At 47.2% G+C, this 21,532-nt stretch overlaps 1 protein-coding gene across 1 annotated transcript in view; it reads right to left on the bottom strand.

Annotated features, from left to right (window-relative positions):
• SPECC1 (sperm antigen with calponin homology and coiled-coil domains 1) overlaps nucleotides 1–21,532 on the bottom strand; it is a 136,922-nt gene that overhangs the window by 10,294 nt on the left and 105,096 nt on the right. Inside the window, exons 11-12 of the mRNA XM_060082820.1 lie at nucleotides 10,872–10,988; nucleotides 1,141–1,200 (exon numbers count right to left, since the gene is read on the bottom strand). Of these exons, the coding sequence (XP_059938803.1) occupies nucleotides 1,141–1,200; nucleotides 10,872–10,988 (177 nt within the window). The remainder of the gene's footprint in view (nucleotides 1–1,140; nucleotides 1,201–10,871; nucleotides 10,989–21,532) is intronic.

The raw sequence follows: 21,532 nt of genomic DNA, 5'->3' as shown, positions 1-21,532 counted from the left end.
TAAACATAGTCTTTTGAGGTCTCTTTCTTCCTGTTTTATTATCTCAAGTTCTGGTAGATGATCCTCTTGTTGGTGGTGCCTGATGACTAGCTCAAGTAGATTGATTTCTTTTCTTTTTTAAAATTTTATTGGAGCATAGCTGATTTACAGTGTAGTGTTACTTTCAGGTGTACAGCAAAGTGATTCAGTTACACATATACATATATTCATTATTTTTCAGATTCTTTTCTCACGTAGGTTATCACAGAATCTTGAGTAGAGTTCCCTGTGCTATACAGTAGGTCCTTGTTGTCAAGTAGATCATTTTCTTGAGCGTTTTGTAATTCTGGATTGTGAGTGTATTTTCAGCAGCCTCTGTGCTACCGGCCCAGGAGCCTCCTACAGCAGAGACAGTATAAACCGGGGGCTGCTTGCAGTAGATATTATAAATTTGGACTCCAAACCTCGTCTGACCCCAGTTTTCTTTCCTTACAGGAGATTTTCCTTTTTTGGCCACCAAAAAATCCCAGGAGGAGACCAAGCTTCCTTATCACCTCCCTGGACTGGAAGGTGAAGATTTTTATTTCCCCGTCACTAAGAGTAGCATTTGTGAGCCTTGGTTTTGTGCAGGGGTCTCAGGACTAATGCACTGTTTACAGGAGCTCAGGGCCTTGTCTCTTGCCCCTGCGTGGGCAAGAACCACAGCCTATACCCATCAGATGCCCGCTCACTATGAGCTCCCTCCACCACCCCAGCCCCAACCCTGGGGGTGGCCAGAGTCCCAGCACGTGCCTCAGGGCTCTGGTCTTCACTCCTCTTTTAATTTCCAGCATCTGGTTATTTCCCAGTCTTTCTTCAGAGATCAGCTATGTATTGATATTTTTAAAATTACATTTTATTCAGATTTCTAGGTGCCTTGAACAAGAGGGTTTTAATGATAATTCAGTCTAGAACTGAAATTTATCCACAGTGAAATCTTCACTGAAAACACTCTAAATCACATGTGGTCAGACCAACTGGATAATTTTCATTAGGAATCATGACTAACATATCTTCAGCAGATGGATTTCACTTCTGTAAAAATTATTTAGTAGATGGTATAAAGTTCTTCCTCATATGATTAGAACAAAGTATCACAAGGACACGAAGGAGGATACTTACCAGGCTGGGTTTGATGCCTACACTTTCAGCTGCTTCAAATGCCAACAAGAGATTTCTTTTCTAGGTTAAAAACACAAAGACAATAAAATTATCAACTAAAAATATATAGCTTTTGCTAGGAAAAAACACCAACTGACATTCCTATAAAGATTACCTACTGTTTATAAAACATTTAAGTTTTGAAGTCAAATATGCAACCAATGATCTTAGTTTATGGGGAAAAAAAGATTAACAGGTTACCGTTGTCACTAAAAATGACATTATTGATTCATTCCTGACCATCAAAGATACATTTTTGTTAATTCGGTCATTTATTTATTTATTTTTATTTATTTATTTGCTTTGTCAAGATTTATGACATACACATTATGTTGTGTATCAAGTTGTTTAATCATGGTGTTACACCAAAAAAATTATCAAAGTAATATGTGCACATTGTTAAACACAGTCATATGAAAAACTTCCCTCAATCCTGGTCCTCGGGAGAAGAACTTTTTGTTTCTCTCTTTAATTCTGGTGATCTCCTCCATATCTCTGTAACTGCTCACAGCACCATTGCTTGATTTCCAAAATAGAGGCATTGGCTTCTAACTTCTTCCCAAGATAAATGAGGACTTAAGTACCTCTCTCCTCCCTGCATTATACTCACATAGCTCATGTTAGTTATGTTTGTGACTTTAACCATTTTCCTTAAACCTCCATTTCTTGTCCCATCAATTACAGACAGCAGTTCCCGACTCTACTCTGTATGATAAGGAAGAAGTTCCCTTGCCTTTCATCCACCTTGTCAAGTTTTAAACTGTTAAGCTGATGGAATTTGCTTCCTTTTCTTCAACCACACTTAAGTTTCAGCACCCTCTTAACAGAACGACTCTGAAGGCTGATCACAGTAAGTGGTGTTTACACAGCAGCTGAGATCAGATTCCTCTCCCGGGTTCCACAGTCGTGATGCTGTGCCCCTCAAAACATTTTTCCCAAATGATTTTCTTCTTTGTAACTCGACCAATGGCTCAAAACCACACCACGTTTCAGTGTGCTCCAGACCTGGACCTTGACTGTCTTCAAGTCCGTTTGCTTTAAGTTCTGCTTGCTGGGATTTTTCTTGCTGGGAGAAGAACTGTGCCTCCTTCTCATCTTCTGGTTTCTTATCTTTCTGACTATGGCTTACAATCCATGATATTCTCTTTGTACCAAACTGACTTTCTGTTCTAACATGTTCTGTTCTCTCATTGCACCCCTTTATTAGATCCCCAAGCTCTTAATCGTATCATTATTCTATGAAACCCTTCAGCCCTGGAGTCCTCCAGAACCTGTCGACTGGAAAAAAAAAAAAAAAAAGCACAACAAAGTGGAGAATGCTGTTTTATTTGGTGGACATACTGAGGACTTAAGCCTGGGAGACAGGCTCTCAGATAGCTCTGAAGGGATTGTTCCGAAGAGGTCAGGGAGAAGCCAGAATACACAGGAGTTTTTCAAAAACAAACCAGGTAGTTGAATATCAAAAGATTTCTGCTAATTAAAGAAAAAAACAAACTTCTCAGGCTAGTGAATTTAGCACCTTTCTATGCATGGGAAGATGCAAGAGTCTGGGCTCACTGAAATCATTTCTCTGAAATGCACCTTCACTATCTAGGGCCTGTATCCTGCTTTCTTCCTCCATCCTGGATCCCCGCAGGTTCCACGGTTGGGGCGGGGGCAGTGGCTGAGGGCTTGATGGCAGCAACATCCTTTGTTTACTGATATGGCAGGTGACACTTTTTGTCCACAAACCTCATGTCAGTCTTTAGATAATACCCCTGTTCTTTTAAAAAAATTTTTTATCTATCTATCTATCTATGTATGGCTGCGCCCTGCAGCTTGCGGGATATTAGTTCTCCGAGCAGGGATTGAACCCACACCCTCGGCGCTGAAAGCTCAGAGTCCTAACCACTGGACCGCCAGGGAATTCCCCTGAGAACCATATTCTACTAGAGCACATTCTTAGTTTCCCTCTTAAAGAAAGGTTGTGGGAGAGATACATTTTCTGGATGCATTCATATACGAAATTTTCTCTTTTCTACCACCACACTTGGTTAATAATCTGGCTGGATACAGAACTCTAGGTTGAAAATAATTTCCCCTAGAACTTCAGAGGCTCCACATCACTTAGCCCTCATTTGTTGCTCCTTTTTTGAGACCCTTTCTGGCTGTTCTCTGATGCTTCTTCATCTGGATGAACTTAAGAATCATTTGGTCATGCCTCCTCCTGTAATTCATTTGAAGTCATTCAGATTATATGAAACTTTAATTAAACTGGTAAATTAAGTATAATTGGGAGACGAATGTTTCCCTATGTATTCACGTTTTCTGTTGCTCAGCAGAATTTCGTAATTTTATGCATTTAGATTTTCTACAGAATTTTATACATTTCCCCACTTCCCCTTTCTGTCCTTTCCGGCACATCTGGTGCCTGAAGATTAAGGGGTCCGCTGGACACTGAGGCAAACTCTCTGTACTAGGTACCAGGTCACGGGAGACACTAGAGCACGGCAAAAAACTTTTCTTCTGGTCTGTGGTCGGGGCCTTGGAAAGCCGTTGACCTGTGGTCGTCTTGCCCAAGCTGCCAGCCCCCTTCCTCCATATTAAAGGTAATTAATGGGGATGGACTGAGTGGAAACTTTAACACTGCTCTCCGTCCTGCTGAGAGGGGAGCTGTCCAGTGTCTCCTGGATTCCTTTACTTTAGCCCCAGCCAGCAGCAGGAAGCTCCTATTTTGGTGCTAATGAGGCCTTTGTCCTTATTTTAAAGTCCTTTCGGTTCATTCTGGGGGAGGAAAGGGGTTTGTAAACCAATTGTTTTTAGGCTACCATTACTCCAGACATTAAGATACAAACATTTTTTTATGGTTTTTGGTATGCAATGACAAACAGTTTTGTAAATGTTAACACAGTTTTCAGTTCCAGCAACAGTGTTTAAGTGCCCATTTTCTCCCACCTTTACTTGCATAGAATGTTACGATTTTCAAAAGTCTCTGCCAAATGTAACAGGTTAAAAGTAATATTTTGTTTTAATTTGTATTGTTTGATTACCAGTAAGGTCTAAGGAAAAGGCATTTCTAAACCTCAGGTTTTATACAGAATTCCCCCCCCGCCCCCCAAGACCCTTTATCCTGATTCTAATGAAACTGCTAGTGTTTTCTAAGCAGAAATTGAACAAAGAAGGAATAGTCGAAAAATTGTCGGAAACCACTCTGAAATAGCATATGGTACGACATGGACCATTATAGGGAGAGGTGGTTTCTGGTGCATGAAAATGACTTTTACTGGTTTTGGTGGCAGCAGGACCTTAGTGATGAAGCATCTTGATCCGAATTCTCTCATTAGAACACCATCACGGCCACTGTGGGGAGGCCAGAGGGGAGACAGACGCAGAGAGCGTGCCCGGCCAGGACCTTCCAGCCCCGGGACAGTGGAAGCCCCCAGCCATGGGAACTCTGCTGCCAGCTGGCCCTGCAGTGGGGATCTCGCCTGAAACTGACGGGACTTCGGAGCCCCAGCCCAGAATTTCCCCCTCACATCAGTATTTCGTTTCAGACACCAACATAAAGACGGTCCATCCTACCACATGAATCTGAGGACCTCAGCGGGAGTTTCACAGGAGGACAGAGGAATACGCTTTTTACTGAAAAAACACCAAACTTTCCACTGACTGTAACTCACATCCCGTGCTTGTAAATCTCTTTACCGTCTCAGAAGACATCCTTGTTAACGTTTTCAGAAATTCCCTACCTAGTACCGATGTCGCACTTCCACTGAGGAAGGAGGAACAGCTCATGACTTCTGAACGTTCTGGGCTATCGAGAGCTAGATCATACAATTTTTAGATTCTGATTTTAATGGGTTTTTACAAATATTACAGGCCTCTCCTGGTGCCCTTTTTTAAAAAAATAAATTTATTTAATTAATTTATTTATTTTTGTCTGCGTTGGGTCTTCGTTGCTGCACGCAGGCTTTCTCTAGTTGCTTGGAGCACGGGCTACTCTTTGTTGCGGTGCATGGGCTTCTTCTTTTATTTTTTTGCGGTACGTGGGCCTCTCACTGTTGTGGCCTCTCCCGTTGTGGAGCACAGGCTCCGGACACGCAGGCTCAGCGGCCGTGGCTCACGGGCCCAGCCGCTCCACGGCATGTGGGATTTTCCCGGACCAGGGCACGAACCCGTGTCCCCTGCATCGGCAGGCGGACTCTCAACCACTGCGCCACCAGGGAAGCCCTCCTGGTGCCCTTTTTGATGTATGTTGCTCAGCAAAAAACCCGAGAAGCACCCAGCGCTGAGAGCTCCCCAGATCCAGGCTCCAGGTGAGGGCTGGACTCCACGCATCCTGATGAGGTCAAGGGCATACTTTTCATTCCAATTAGCTCGTCCCCTTTGAAGTCCAACTTCGAATAGGTCCCTTCTAGGAAGCCTTCCCTGCCTGAATCCCTCTCTCTACACCAGCAAGATACTCCCAGGCTGAGTCTCACACACATGCTCAGTTTTAAACTGTAATGATTTGATTTGCCTGTGTTGACACACTGTTTTTGAGAACCCTCATCAGTAACTCTGATAGATAGGAGTTTCTCTCCCCATCCTGAAGGCAAAGCTCCCCTAGGGCAGTGGCCAAACTGTCCCTCCACCCAGAGTGCCTCTACATGGGGGCATTTAAGAAGCAGGAGGCTGGCTGGTCCTTTGGGGAGGCTGTGAAGCCACACGATCTTTTTTTTGTGTGTGTGTGGCCACACTGTGTGACACGTGGGATCTTAGTTCCCTGACCAGGGATCGAATCCGCATCCGCTGAAGTGGAAGTGAGTAATCGTAACTGCTGGACCGCCAGGGATGTCCCACCACATGACCTTAAAATGAGAACTCTGGCCACCTGGAGCTCAGTCCTTCATCTCCTCACAGACCCGAAGCCTTCCACGGTCCGACGGCGTGCTCCCCAATGACAGCGTTCTGGATTGGGGAGAAGAGAGGCAACCCCACGTGTAGGAAGCAGGGGCCCCTGGACCACAAGGACAACAGAGTGACTGAGCTGTGATGCCTGGCTGTTCTGCAGGTTTCCAGATACAGGCAGCCGGCCGCGCATCGCGGGAATCATCGGCATCCCGGGAGACGCTGCGGTTTCCGTCATCAGGAAGCAACGTCACGATCCCAAGTGAGCAAACAAACACTTTTAGGCCCATTATTTTCCAACACGTCCGTACTGACTGGAGGGCAGAGCGCCCACAACTGCAGGCAAAAATGTCACACTCTGAGGATGTATCTGCATTAGGCATCGACCAGACCTCCCCATCGGCAGGAATACCTGCTCACCGTAAGGAGCACTGTTCTCCTGGCACCAGCAAGACACTCCCTAGGAGACAACCTTCCTTCTTAGTCTTGCCAGGTGCCGTGATGACCCATGACCCACAGCGGACCTGGATCTTGTTAACCATTTAATGCACAGCTCTGTGTCTCAAAATCCTATGTAACTGTGCTTTGACCTCTAAAGGGTGGAACAGTTCTTGGAACTTTCTCAGAGGCTGTTCCGGGTTATAATCCTCAACTTGGCTCCAAGAAAATTTTCTATTTCTTCATTAGATCAGCTGATTAATTGTTTTGTCAATGGTGCCCAGGCTGCGTGGACCCTGGGACTCCACGTGCCCCCGCTGGTCTCCTCCATGGCTGTTCCTTCTGGTCCTTTCGCTGGGACCCCCTCCTCTGTCCTGACAACTGTGGAGTCCTCAAAGCTTGTTCCTTGGTCTTCTCCCTGTGCCTGTGTGAAGTTGTGATTTATAATAAGAAATGCACCTTTGCTCTTTGTCCTGGTTCCTGGCACAGAGCTCCTAAAACCTTTGTAATTTTCTGGGGGGCATCTAATGCCTGGGGGCATCTTTTGTTACAATATTTGGTTTCTGTCCTCAGTTCCAGAAACAGCTTCAGAGCAATAAAGGTGAAACAGGTGTCTTTTATTTTTTGGCTGCATTGGGTCTTCGTAGCTGCATGCAGCCTTTCTCTAGTAGCGGCACGCGGGGGCTACTCTTCGTTGCGGTGCGTGGGCTTCTCATTACGGTGGCTTCTCTTGTTGCGGAGCACGGGCTCTAGGCGTGTGGGCCTCAGTAGCTGTGGCTCGCAGGCTCAGCAGCTGTGGCTCGTGGGCTCTAGAGCACAGGCTCAGTAGTTGTGGAGCACGGGCTTAGTTGCTCTGTGGCATGTGGGATCTTCCCGGACCAGGGCTCGAACCCGTGTCCCCTGCATTGGCAGGTGGATTCTTAACCACTGCACCATGAGGGGAGCCCAAAACAGGTGTCTTTTGTTACTCATAACAAACCCTTTCCAACAACACCAGCGTTTATGTTAATGAGGCAATTTTTTTTAAACCCCTGGATGACTGAAGGATGGGGCTGGTTGCCAGGGGAACCAACCACGGGATTAGAGGGTTGGAACTTTCTGTCCCACGCCCTGACCTGCAGGGGCGGGAGAGGGGCTGGAGGTTGAATCAATCACCAAAGGACAATGATTTAATCAATCATGCCTCTAATAATGAAGCCACCACAAAACCCCAAAAGGAAAGGGTTCAGAAAGCTTCTGGGTGGGTGAACGCATCGATGTGTGGGAGGGTGGCATGCCCCAAACTCCAGGCCAGGGGACAGAAGCTCCTGTGCTCGGGACCCTCCCGGACCTGCCTCTATGGATCTCCTCGTCTGGTTGCTCATCCGTATCCTTAAATATCCTTTGTAACAAACCAGTAACCTCGTATGTAAGCTGTTTTCCTGAGTTCTGTGAGCTGCTCTAGCAAATTAACTGAACCCGAGGAGGGGGTCCTGGGAACCTCTGATCTACAGCCGGTCGGTTGGAAACACAGGTGACAACCTGGACTTGTGACAGGTATCTGAAGGGGGTGGGCAGTTGTGGAGGACTGAGCCCTTAACCTGTGGGACCTGACGCCGTCTGCAGGTGGAGAGTGTCAGAACTGAGTTAAACTGCAGGACACACAGCAGGTGGCGCAGAATCACCTGGTGTGGGCCCCCCACACGTGTTCACAGAGGTGTCAGAAGTGAGATGCTGAGAGCAGAGGAGCCACACGGGAGGGCCTTTCCTTAGTGCCTGGGGCCCAGGTGACCCCCCCGCTCATGGCTTTAATACCACCTATACCTGCCCTGTTCAGGTTCACGTCACTCATGATATGTGGCTATTTAATTAAAAGTAATTAAAATTAAAAATTCAGTTTTCCAGTCACACGAGACACTTCCCATCAGCAGCCCATGTGGCGAGTGGCTACCGCACGGGACAGCATGGATGTATCACATTTCCATTGTTTCCGCTCAATTAGACACAGCTGGTCCATTCCCTGGGGCCCCAAATCTCTATTTCCAGCTCTGACTTGACCTCTGAACCCTGGATTTGCTATCCAATTGCCTCTGACATTGCTACCTGCATACTTCACAGACATCTTAGATGTAACATGATTCAAAATGGACCATTTCCCCCCAAAATGTTTAATAATCCTGTCCAGCCTGCTTTACAAATTACAAAGCATAAATTTTACTTTATTCCCTGAAACTTTAATACTTCTGTGATGGTTAATCTTATGTGTTGACTTTGCTAGGCCTTGGTACCTACATATTTGACTAAAAATTATTCTAGGTACTTCTGTGACGTATTTTTAAGATGAGATTAACATTTAAATTGGTGGACTTTTGAGTAAAGCAAATGACCCACCATAACGTGGGTGGGCCTCACCCAATCAGTTGAAGGCCTGAATGGAAAAAGACTGATCTCCCACAAGGAAGAGGGAATTCTGCTGGCAGATGGCTTTTAGACTCCACCTATAACACCAACACTTTCTTGTCTCCAGATTGCCAGCCCGCCCTGCAAACTTTGGATTTGTCAGCCTCCACAACTGCATGGGCCAACTGCTTAAAATAAACATCTCTCTCCCTCCCTCTCTCTCTGTATGTGTGTATATATAGCTGTGTGTTTACACACATACACACCCACATCCTAGTAGTTCTGTTCCTCTGGAGAACCCTGGCTGATACACACTCTAAACAATTAAATCACTTTGTTCAGTTATCATCGCCATCAGTGCCAGGACCATTTGGACTTTACTTACATCCTAGTGTGAGAAAGTCAAAAACAGAGCTTTCAAACATTTCTGTTCCTTCCCCCTCAGCAAACAGTCCTGCCAGCCAGACACCTGGGTCGCCTCTGACTTTCTCTTCTCCCCACAGCCACTTAGTCACCGCGTCCAGCTGGCTCTGCGTCTCAGATGTATCTCGACTCTTCCTCTGCCTTCCCACCCATGGTGCTGCCACCGGCCTCCGCTAACTGGTGAACCGGGAAGTGAGCTCTCACCACAATGCTTACAACCTCCCAACTGCAGCCTCTCTTTCATTCTTGTCCCCGTGACAGTTCACTTTTTCACAGAGAGATCTTTTCAAAACAGGCGTCGTTGTCTGTCACTGTCCAGTGCCGTCTGCCAGCCGTCGTGGAAGCCAGGCAGCATGGCAGGCCACCTTCCCTGTCCCCTGCAACCCTGGCCGCAAGCACCGGGCGTCCCCTCGGCTGTGCTCCCTGGCTCTGGAAAGCTCCCCCGCTTCATGTCACTGGCTGCTTCACGTCAGCTCTTCAGGTGGAATTCCGCCTCCTCGGAGACCTTCCCAGCCTTCCTGGTGGAAGTTAGGTCCCCTTGTTCACCCTACAGCCCTGTGTTTCTCTCATGTTCTTCCACATTTTGTTTATTTACAGTGTTGCTTGTGACAGGTTTACTCACTTGTTTACTGAACGTCTGTCTACCTCCTGAGGACAAAGAACCTGTCTACGTGCTCACTGCTGCCCTTATTACTGTGAGTGACGCCTGGCAAGAAATGCTTGTTGAGTGAATGAGCACAGGGCCCGGGACAGCGTTTCCCAAAGTACACTCTGTGGAATGTGATTTTTAGGATGTTCTAGGTCAGGATTTGGCAAACCACAGCCTGCAGGCCAATCCTGGCCCTCAGCTCATTTTTGTAAATAAAGTTTTATTGGAACACAGCATGCCCATTTGTTTACAAACGTCTGTGGCCGCTTGGGCGCCACAATGGTAGAGCTGAGTAGCTGTAACAGAGACCACAGATCCATAAAGCCTACCACTGGCCCCCAACAGAAGTCCACTGATTCCTGTTACGGGTGATTGTATTAAAAGTTAAAAAGGTTCTGTGGCTCTGATATAGGTTGGGCTAAACAGAGTCACACAGGTTTCTTTAACAAAGGACCTCTTGAAGTCTTTACAAGTGCTGTGAATCTCCAAAAGTGTGATAAAATATACAGCTTCCCAAGCTTATTTGAGCAGGGAACTCTTTTTAGTGGTGCTTTCTGGTTCTTTGGATTTTGAAAGATTTTGAAAGATTTTGAAAGATTTTGAAAATGCTGGCCAAGGTCTTGAAACCATGAAGGTGAGAGTCCACCAGGGCTTTCTTTGAAAACGGGGTGACAGGAACTTCTCAGCAGCCACAGTCAACTGGGCTCCACTGTGTTTTTCTGGGTAACAAAGGAAACTGAGAACATTTACCAGGGGTGGGGTTCTGCAGTGTAGACCTGTCCTCCATAGTTATCTGTGCTGGAATCAATACCCCAATTTCCACCCCAAGTCCACAAACCTCACCCCAGTTGGGATGTATCGAAAGTATGAGGAGTTTTCCTTGTGTGTTCTGGAGGGTAACAGGGGTGACCAGGGAGGGGTGGGGGGGACTTACCTTCTCCTGACTGTTCAGCTCCTGGTACGGGATGTGAGCAGGCAGGTAGGTGTGCAGGAGAGCACACAAGGCCAAGCCATCACTCCAGCTGCTGCTGAAATTGGTGATATCGATGTTCTGTGGGGGAAAAGCAGCATTTATCACTAAACAGTGCCAAGTCACAGACTATGAACAAGACCGTGCTAGGATCCATGTGCGTGTCCACCTCTGGGTTTGCAGTAAGACAAGATCAGACACTACCCAATCTGCTGGCACTACCTTTAATTTTGGTGCCAGGAATGGTGGCCTGGTGTTGCCCAAATCCATTCACAGAAAAGCACAAGGGACTTCTCTGACGGTCCAGTGGTTAAGATTCCATGCTTCCACTGCCTTTGGAGCTCAAAACAGTAGGGAACTTCTTTTTTTTATTATTAATTTTTATTGGAGTATAGTTGCTTTACAATATTGTGTTAGTTCTGATGTGCAGCAAAGTGAATCAGTTATATATATACATATATATATTTTAAGATTTCCTTCCCATTTAGGTCACCAGAGAGCACTGAGTAGAGTTTCCTGTGCTATACAGTAGGTTCTCATTAGTTATCTATTTTATTCATAGTAGTGTATATAGGTCAATCTCAATCTCCCAATTCACCCCATCCCAGCTTCCCCTCTTGGTAACCATAAGTTTCTTCTCTACCTCTCAAAACAGTAGGGAACTTCTGCCCACCCTCTGGTATGTCAAAGGCTCTGATATCTTACTCTCAAATTAACCTACCTAGTCAGCTTTGCACATCCCAGCACCTCCCAGCCTTATGTGGCCAAAGAAGAATCATCACCATCACCATCATCACCACCACCATCACCACCATCACCATCACCACCACCACCATCATCATCACCATCACCATCATTACCTATGACCCCAATTAACAACGGGGAGACCAAGACTAAGCAAGAAGACCTTAAAAACCCACATGGCGGGCTGCCCTGGTGGCGCAGTGGTTGAGAGACCGCCTGCCGATGCAGGGGACGCGGGTTCGTGCCCTGGTCCGGGAAGATCCTACATGCCGCGGAGCGGCTGGGCCCGTGAGCCATGGCCGCTGAGCCTGCACTTCCGGAGCCGGTGCTCCGCAACGGGAGAGGCCACAACAGTGAGAGGCCCCCGTACCACAAAAAAACACACAAAAAAACCCCACATGGCTTATTCCTGCCACTACCCTCTTCTCCCCACAACTTGGGGGCATCTCAGGCGGGGGAGAAAGGAACTCCTCCTTCAGGACATGCCGGGGACCTAGGGCCCACATCTGGCCTCTCTAACAAGTCTTTTCCCACCTCCAACTGCAGTCCAGGGTGGTCCCGGGACGCCAGGACGCCCCTCTGGAGCACCGCCTTCAGCTGTGCGTCCTGCTCTGGGTCTGGTCTGCAAGTACACTCCCACCCCCCGCGAGGGGACGTGGCCCAGAGCACAACCAAACACACAAGCTGCCAGGTACCAGTGTGACATAAACGTCTGAGAATCCCCCGCTGGGAGGGGCCAGTCTGTTCTCAGGCTGGACGCCAAAGCCGGGACCCCAGACAAGTGGCTCATCTGCATCTTTGGCTTCAAAAGTCTCTCTGGGGACTTTGGAGCTATCTGATGAGGCCTGGGGGGCTGCTCTAGACATGAGAAGCGCTTTGATTTTATACCTTCTGAAGAGGGAAGAGCCGAGCGGGGCCACGATCCATCCAGTTCACTCCGAGTCTCCAGCTTTCAAAGCAGACACTGGGCCATCAGACCCTGGGAAGGGGAAGCCAGGCTGGGCCGGGCCAGCTGCAGGGAAACCGGGCATCACCGTGAGGGGCGGTGTTTCCAAATGCTCCGCGATCCAGACTTAAGGGGGCGGTAGGGCAGAAACGTTTGCTGAGTGTCTACAAGGTGCCTGTCGCTGTGTATTTTCTCATTTAACTCCCAGAACAACCATGCACGGTAAGCCGTGAGGTGCTCATTTGACAGGTGAGAGAGCTGAAGCGAAAAGAAATGCTGCCGGTATACCAGAGTCATGGGCCAGCTCCCGCCCGCCCGGCTGCAGGGCACGAGTCCTCTTGCTGTGTTTCCTTCCTCCTTTTCCCTTTCTTTTCTCTCTCCCTCCCTCCCTCCCTGACTTCCTTCCTGTGTAAATTCACTTTACATTGAAAGCGTTTAACACTTGGTAGATCTTTCTTTCCCTAAAACATGAAAACATTTTCTACACTTCTCTCTCGTGCCATCTATGACACAAGGCATCATTTTTCTCCATCTGCACAATCTTCACTGGCGTTTGGAGAGGCCAAAGGGACCCAGAGGGATGACAATGCCATCCACCTCACAAAACCAAGACGGCACCCTCTGTTTTAGTTCACTGAACACCACTCAGGAACAGCTTTTGATCTGAAGTGTAAATGTCCTTGTTTATTGAGCAGGTTGAGATGAAAATCTGGTGCGACCACAGCCAGGGTTGAAAAGTCAATCAAAACGACTCATGTCCTCAGGACAGTGCAGATGGCCGGGTCACTTCCGGGTGGACAACCGCTCGCAGGCCATCAGGGATCGTTGAGACACACGCGGACCCTCACGCTTCAGCAGCGGGACCACCCAACACTGTCCCAGACAAAGGAGGCAGTGTCCTAGCTTTTAAAAAAAGGAATAATGGAAATTCCAAATCCGGTCAGCTCACCAAATCCAACATCTGGGTCAGGAAGGGCTTCTCTTTCATGTCAACTATTTCCCAGGTTTTGGACTTTGAACAGTTCTGACTCTAGCAGAGACAGACGGCAGCAGGCTATGATTCACATTACGTTCATTCCAAGAACATGACGTTATCAAAAAAACCTTACCCGTTTTATCTCTGGGTGGAACAACCCAGCTCTAGTTCCCTGAAGGTCATCTGAAACTGTCCATGGTTCTACGTGAACAACAGGAGTAACAACAATTCCCACCTCAGCACAGCTGGCGGGACAGCTAAACACGTGTGCATCTATGGTCCCTCTGGTCAGAAGGTGAGGGCCAGCGTGCAGAGGCATCAGGCCTCAGCGGTCGCCCTGTTGCTATCACCACCCCACGTGCTTCCTTACTGCCCCCCAAGGTATATTTGGGTGAGTGAGGGGTTAGCTGTGGGGTGACACAATTTGATAACGACCGTGTTTTTCACGTGAATCACAGGAAAGGGGTGAGCTGATGTGTGCCCTACCGGGTCTCTCTCACTTGAATCCCTATTCACCTGTGCACCCGTCTTCAGATCACTGACCTGAGTGCTCTGAGGGTCTCTGGTCAGCAGACCGAGGGGGCGCAGGGGATGCTGAGGATGCAGGGGGATGGCCTCGCCGAGCAGGGAGCCGGGGCTTCCTGGGGACAGCACGGCCTTCCCAGGGGCCCTGCAGACTGGACCGTGCAGACAGCTTGGGGGTGCCGATGGCAGCACGGGGACCACCTATCTCTGGGTGGCCAGTTTCCCTGGACAAGAAAGGCATCCAGGGTAGCTGGGCAGGGGCTGTGGGCCCAGCCCCACTGCCGTGACCAGAGAGGTCAAGGAAACACAGCAGGTGGTACTCGTGGATGGGACCAGGGCGCCGGGTAAGGGCAGAGAGAGGACAGTTTCCTGGGCCAAGGAACAAGGCGACTACTGACTCCAGGCCCCACCCCTGGACAGGATGAAAAGCCTTCTTTTCAGTTGAGGATGATCAAGATTGGCTCCGCCTTGGTGAGGGGTGAGGCTTCCCGAGCTTGCGGGCAACAGTCCTCAATGCTCACAGATGCACTGACCAAGGACAAGAACACAAACACCCCGTGAGTACTAATACGATGTCTTCCTCTTCCTAATGACCATTCAGTTGAATCTTAGGGCTTCATCCAAAGAAAAACTTAGAGAAAAAAGGAAAACGGCCAACAAGGCATTCTACAAGATAGATCCTCAATTCTTTTCCTTGTTACTTATTCCTGAGTAAAACTGACTGCGATAACTGCTATCCTTGACTGGAAGTCGGTAACTGGAAAGGAGCACGAAGGGGATTCTGGGCGGGGGCAATGCTGTGTGTCGTGAGCTCGACGCTCGTGACGGGGGCTACATGCACTTTGTGAAAATTCACTGAGCTGTACGTGTGTATGTACAATAAAACCTACATCAATAAAACAGGAAGGAAGGAAGGGAGGAGGGGGAGGGAGCGGGAGGAGGGGGAGGGGGAAGGGGGGATGGATCAGGAAGGAAAAAGGAAAGAAACTGGGACCCTGATCTTCTTAAGGGGCTGAACTGTGGCTATTAAAAAGAATGCCAACATTGTGCAGTTTAGGTACTGTAAGGTTTACTGGCGGGAAAAAGCAGAGCGACAACCAAAAGAAACTTGCTGATTATTTTCCCAAGGGTGATTACTCACTGCAAATTATCTTTAACTTTCTCTGGGATATAAATACCTCAGAGATATTTCTGAGTGAGAGAAAATTCTGGGGAAAAGAAGGCTCAGATATAAAAAAGGTAACATTCTGAGCATCTCCAAAGTAGGTTAAGTTTCTAGGAGCACTTAGAAGAGAATTTCGTAAGATAAGAGAATTCTGTCCTCAGGGCAGCAAAAGTCATTTGAGAAACATGGAAACACTGAAGGGCACAGGGGAAGCTAAACTAACTTTAGTGAACATCCAAGAAGATCATCAGAGTGGCTGAAACTGTAGACAAGTTCCAGAAGGGCGAGTGGAGAAGCAGCACTCTTAATGCAGAGGGACAGAGCAGAGCAAAACCCAACACGCCACAGCATTTGCTTCTGGAAGGTTCATTTCATTTGCTTCTGTCGCCTGGAAACACCAACATCTGGTAGAAACAGGAACCACTCTACACGGCTGGGTCCCCTCAACCCCACCGAGGATGTGGCTGTCCTCCCACCCTGTCTTCATCTTCTCTCAGGGTCTCTCTAGGCTCTTCCGCTAGATTCCTAGGAGTGGGTCGACTCTGTGTGCACTAAATGCACGAGTTTTTAAAAAGTTAAAAAGAAAAAAAAAAAAGAAGGTTCTGGGAAGAAGACAGGAGACTGATTAGAAAATGCCATCTGTCCCCTGCTGTAGGGACCAGCTGTCCTGGGCACAGGGAGGCCTTAGCATCCCCTCTCTGGGACCTCCTGGACCTTTTTTGGAGACATCTTATTGTCACAGCTGTAGAATCAGACTGGGTTTTTTTTGGGGGGGTGGGGGCGGGGAAACGTAACAATTTATAGCTCATGGAGGATAAAAGCAGCTCATTCCTCAGCAAGGTTCAGCTCGTCTAGGAAGGAGTCCTGGGGAGACCAAGCTTCCTTTGAAGATTTGGTGAGAAACAGTACAGAGCACGTGCACACATGGCGGGCAGGGGGTGGGTGAAATCACCACAAAGGCGGCCTGCACGCCCTCCCCTGCACGTGACCCAGCCTCACTCCTTGCCTGGATACGCGTCTGCATTCATCCCATTCCAGGAGCCGGTCCAGCCTCAGGCTACCTGGTGAACCCCGAGTGGCCTGGATCCACACATGGACAGCACAGTCCTCAGCCGTGGAGTCATGGAGACCCGCCTGTGGACCACAGGGGCCCCTCTCTGCAGATTCTTCCTTTCTGAGGCCCCGTACTGCTGAATGTCACTGTACTGGGTGCCCACTCTGATCACTGCCTCCCACCCCCCGAACACACCAGCTCTGCACCATGATGGAAACTGTTCCCCAGCAGAGAGCTGTGACCATGGGGTCACCTCGTGAGTTTCCCTTCTCTCGGAGATTAGCTGCCTGGAGAGAAGTATGTCTTACCAGATAGCTAAATTTATAAGCCAACATCAAACATTATTAGAATATAGATGAACGGATTTATCATCTTGGGGAAAGAAAGCCATCCAAGGCACAAGAGGCAACGAGCATAAAAGAACTGAGAGAACCGACGGCATAAAGTTAAGTTTCTGTGTGACAAAAATTAAAAATAAGATAGATGCATACATACAGCAAATGACTAATATCCAGAATATATTCCTTTAAACCATGAGAAAGAAACAACTCAAGCAAACACTGGCAGAGGAATGAACTGGTGAGGTGCCAAAGAGGAAAAACAAACAGTCAGAAACATAAGAAGAGGTGTTCGGTCTCACCAGAAAATAAAAATAGCAAAATATTTCACTCAACCAACTGGCAAAAATGAAATAGATTCTAAATTCACAGAGGTAATGAAGATACAGGGAAATAGGTATTCTTATATTGGCTGATAGGAATACAAATTGGTACAGGCTTTTAGGAAGGCAACCGGAAGCATTTTTTTTCATGAAAATATGATTTGATCAAGCAATTTCACTTCTAGGCAACTTTTCTAGAAGAAATAGTCATGCATCTGCCCAAAGACATACCTACAAGAATGTTTACTGCAGCATTATTGTTCAGAATGGGGGACCGGCAATACCCTAGGCTGTCTACCAATTAAGCTAAATAAACGTTTCTTTTGAAAAACTTAATAAAAAATCTGTAACTCAGTTTTCTAATCTGTATACGTTCCTATGAAGCTCATGGGAAAACTGTGATGTTCTGGTTTTTGATATGTTTGCCATATGCAGGAACTTCTAGATACTTGGTATTTTTCATGAATTATTGGATAAACGTTAGTCTAGAGGATTGGTCCTGTATTTTTCTACATCATCATTGACTTAGTTGAGGAAATCTGGGAGAGACAGAGAATAACAAATGCATAGATTCAGACGCCCAAAAGATTTCAGTAAATCAGAAACAGGAACCAAATTGAGCTGACATTCAACCTAATTCTTCATCTTCCTTTTGTATGTGTTTCCTGGTTTTTTTTCTACAATGACTACGTGCTACTTTTACAATTAGGAAAAATAATACACATTAAAAATATTAATGGCGTCAAATACAGACAGAATAAGCCAATGTAGATTCCAAGGTGAAGAATGAATCTGAGTCCTAATAATTGTATGTTTCTATATTGAATAGTTCCTTGGGTTATTGCTTCTTTTTTCTTTTCCCCTCCAAAATTCTGAGGAAGAATACAGACTTGGCTGTAGATGAGCGAAGGAAAATGGAATTAAGAACTTGCTAGAAAGACAGTCTAGTGACCATAATTTTTTTCCCCTTCTGATAGATTAAAGGAGGCTACAGAGTCTCCGAAATCTTCCACTGGAGGGGCTGTGTGTACCCCCTCCTCCTGCTGAAATCTGGTTTGGCCTTAATAATTTATGTGAGTGTTGAGGAGTGACCCGTGGGACCCTCAAGGCTGGGGCACAAGGAGCCTTAAGCTTCTACCCAGGACTCGGAACATCGTCTCTGGGAGCCCCGAGGCCCCCGGTGTGCAGAAGCCCACCCCAGCCAAGGGCAGAGGCTGTCTGGAGAGAGGCTGGTTAGCCCCCAACTGTTCCAGGCCCCAGACATGGTGCAGCAGAGCAAGTCAAGCCTAAACTGAAGACTTGGGAACAAAACACTATTGTTATTCTAACCCACTAGATTTTGGGGTGGTTTGTTGTACAGGTATAGGTAACTCAGAACTTGCTTTATGTACCTCTTTTATGTCTGCTGCACAGCGGAGAATGGAAACCAACCTTTTGTTTCTCAAGCAAATAACTTTGGGGCTTCCTTGGAATTCCTTTCCTCTCCTGATCCTATTCATATCATTGTTTTAATCATTTGTTTCTCTACTTAAGATTTTATGTGACTGATTATCTCTCAAATCAAGTCTGAAAAGTTTTGCTTATCCTTTTTTTCCCTCAGTTGTACTAGTCACATTTTAAAAAATTATTTTTTATCTATTTATTTTTTATTTAAAATTTTTTGGAAAATTGAGGTACAGTCAACATACAATATTATGTGAGTTTCAGGTGTACGACACAGTGATTCACAGTTTTTAAAGGTTATACTCCATTTATGGTTATTACAAAATATTGGCTATATTCCCTGTGCCGTACAATATATCCTTGTAGCTTATTTATTTCACGTGTAGTGGTTTGTATCTCTTAATCCTCTCTCCCTATCTTGCCCCTCCTCCCTTCCCTTTTCTCCCCACCACTAGTTTGTTCTCTGTATCTGTGAGTCTGTTTCTTTTTTTGCTATATTCACTAGTTTGTTTTATTTTTTAGTTTCCACATATAAGTGACGTCATACAGTATTTGTCTTCTCTGTCTGACTTATTTCACTGAGCATAAGATTTAAGATTTTATGGTCATCTCTCTGGAATCCATAAGGTGGGTTAACAGGGGGTAGGATGAAGGGGCCTGACCTATTCCAGCTTCAGTATGTTCCCAATCAGGTATGGCAAATGCACCTGCATTATTATACTATATACTCCTTCTCAAAACTTTCTTGGCTGTTCTTGTTTGTTCTACCAGGTGAATTTTTAATTATTTTAAGTTCATGAATAAAGAAATCCAATTAGGATTTTTTTTAAAATTTACTTATTTAATTTATTTACTTTTGGCTGTGTTCAGTCTTCATTGCTACACGTGGGCTTTCTCTAGTTGCGGCAAGTTGGGGCTACTCTTCGTTTTGGTGCACTGGCTTCTCATTGCAGTGGCTTCTCTTGTTGCGGAGCACAGGCTCTAGGCACGCGAGCTTCAGTAGTTGTGGCTCGCGGGCTCAGTAGCTGTGGCTTGAGGGCTCTAGAGCGCAGGCTCAGTAGTTGTGGCGCACGGGCTGAGCTGCTCCGAGGCATGTGGGATCTTCCTAGCCCAGGGCTTGAACCCGTGTCCTCTGCATTGGCAGGCGGATTCTTAACCACTGCGCCACCAGGGAAGTCCCCCAGTTGGGATTTTAACTGGAACTGAATTCAGAGATTAATTTGGAATAATTTACTTTTTCAATGATTCTTCCCACATTGTATCCCTGTCGAAGGAACTGAGGCCTCGAGACCTGGGAAAGCATAGCTCAGAGCAGGGAGTCTAGGAAGGGTTGCCCTTTGCCTTACATGGCGAGGACCAAGGGGTAAGTTACGGGGGAAAGAGAACAGGAACATCTTCTGAGGATAAGTGCTTTCTGATGACAAAAGGGCTGCTGTGTCTCCAGGGATGTACAGGCAGATATGCATAACCTCTCCCTGGAGACAGAGTCAAAAGGGTACTGACATCAGAAGAGTAGCTGGAGCTTGTCTTTCTTGCTTCGTCCTTCCTCACTGAACAAGCAGTGGAGCGTCCCCAGCCATGACTTCCCTCCCTGAGGTTCTCTGACCTTGGCATTGTAACACATGGCCCTGTTTCACTGCAAGTGCCCCGTTGCCTCAGGGCCGGCCCCTGAACTACCTAGCTGGGTCGAGCCCCACGCCAGCGCCCCTCCCGCCCTGCCCCCAGCTCAGCTCGCAGGGATGACCTCCCTCAGCACGGGGACAGGGGACAGCAGTTCCTCTGCAGCTTCCTGTGATGTCTCCCTACCCCTTCGGCTTGGCTCCCGAACAAGCCCCTGCCGCGTCCTATCCCCAGGCCCAGCCCTCGTTCCAGGTCTCGTTCCAAGAGGAACATGTTTCGAGAATCTTCTTCCTCTCCTGTCCTCTACTGCCTCTCGTTAATTTCACCCATCATTTTCATTAATTTCACTCACCTTCTTGGCTGCCTCTTTCTAAAAAAGGGAGATGGTTATTTGCAGCTCTGCTGGTTCCATTCATCCTAGAATGGCCCAGTCACCCCCTTTCCAGGCTCTGTCATCTCTCTGCACCCCTAAACCCCATCCTTTTAGCTGAGAGCTTATCTGTATCCATCAAGGATGTGTTACAGAAACCTTCTCATGCACCATCTGCACCCATGGGTCAAATCTCCAGGCTGGAAGAAGAGCCCAACCCACTGCTCTGAAATCTAATTACAGCAAGTGTTCATCAAGCCCCTCTGTGGGTCAGGCGCTGAGGGACAGACAAACAACGAAGCACGGTTCCCGGCCCGAATGACTGGCCACGTTCAGTGGAGCAGGTGGGGCAGACACACCATGATGGCAGGGGTGGGGGCCACATGGAGGAGGCCCCTGGTGGTTGGGCTGCAGAGAACCAGCAAGTCGTGGACGGGATTCCCCATGTGGTTGTGGGACACTGGAGACAGAAGTCTGGTTTTTGTTTTCTTTTTGTGGCCAAAAATCGGATTGAACGGGCCTTGGCAAACCAAAACGTTAAGTGGCTCTAAGGAGAAAAAGTACACCCGAGTTGTGACCAGCTCCTAGGCCCGGGTCTTCCTCTGTCACTAAAGCAGCCATGTGACTGTGACTTCAGGCAAATGACTCAACTTTTCTGGTTTTTAGTTTCCCCATCTTCCAAATGCCTAGATTAGATTCGGTTAGATTATATTCATGGTATTGAAATGACTGGCTATGGAACCTGCCCTTCCAACAAAAGCTTCTGCAGAAGGTTCTGCCAAAGTCGAGCCTGAAAACCAGACGTTTAAATGCTCTCTTGCTGGCTCCCGCATCTGTTCTGTCCTACACTGCCCAACACAATAGCCACTAGCCATGGGTGGCTGTTTAAATTAGTTAAAATTAAATAAAGTTTAAAATTCAGGTTCTCGGCCACATGAGCCACCTTTTAAATGCTCGGGAACCACAAGTGGTGAGAGGCTACAGTGCTGGACGTCACAGATCTAGAATATTCTAATCAGCACAGAGAGTGCTACTGGACAGCCCCGCCCTGCACTTACACAAACACGTATATTTATTTCCTCTCCTTTTATGCAAATGTAGCATGATGTGCAGACAGTTCT

The sequence above is a fragment of the Mesoplodon densirostris genome, chromosome 18 (assembly GCF_025265405.1).
Source record: "Mesoplodon densirostris isolate mMesDen1 chromosome 18, mMesDen1 primary haplotype, whole genome shotgun sequence".
Lineage (NCBI taxonomy): Eukaryota > Metazoa > Chordata > Mammalia > Artiodactyla > Ziphiidae > Mesoplodon > Mesoplodon densirostris.
The sequence above is the reverse complement of the archived record's forward strand: the minus strand, read 5'-3'. Positions and strand labels throughout refer to the sequence as shown.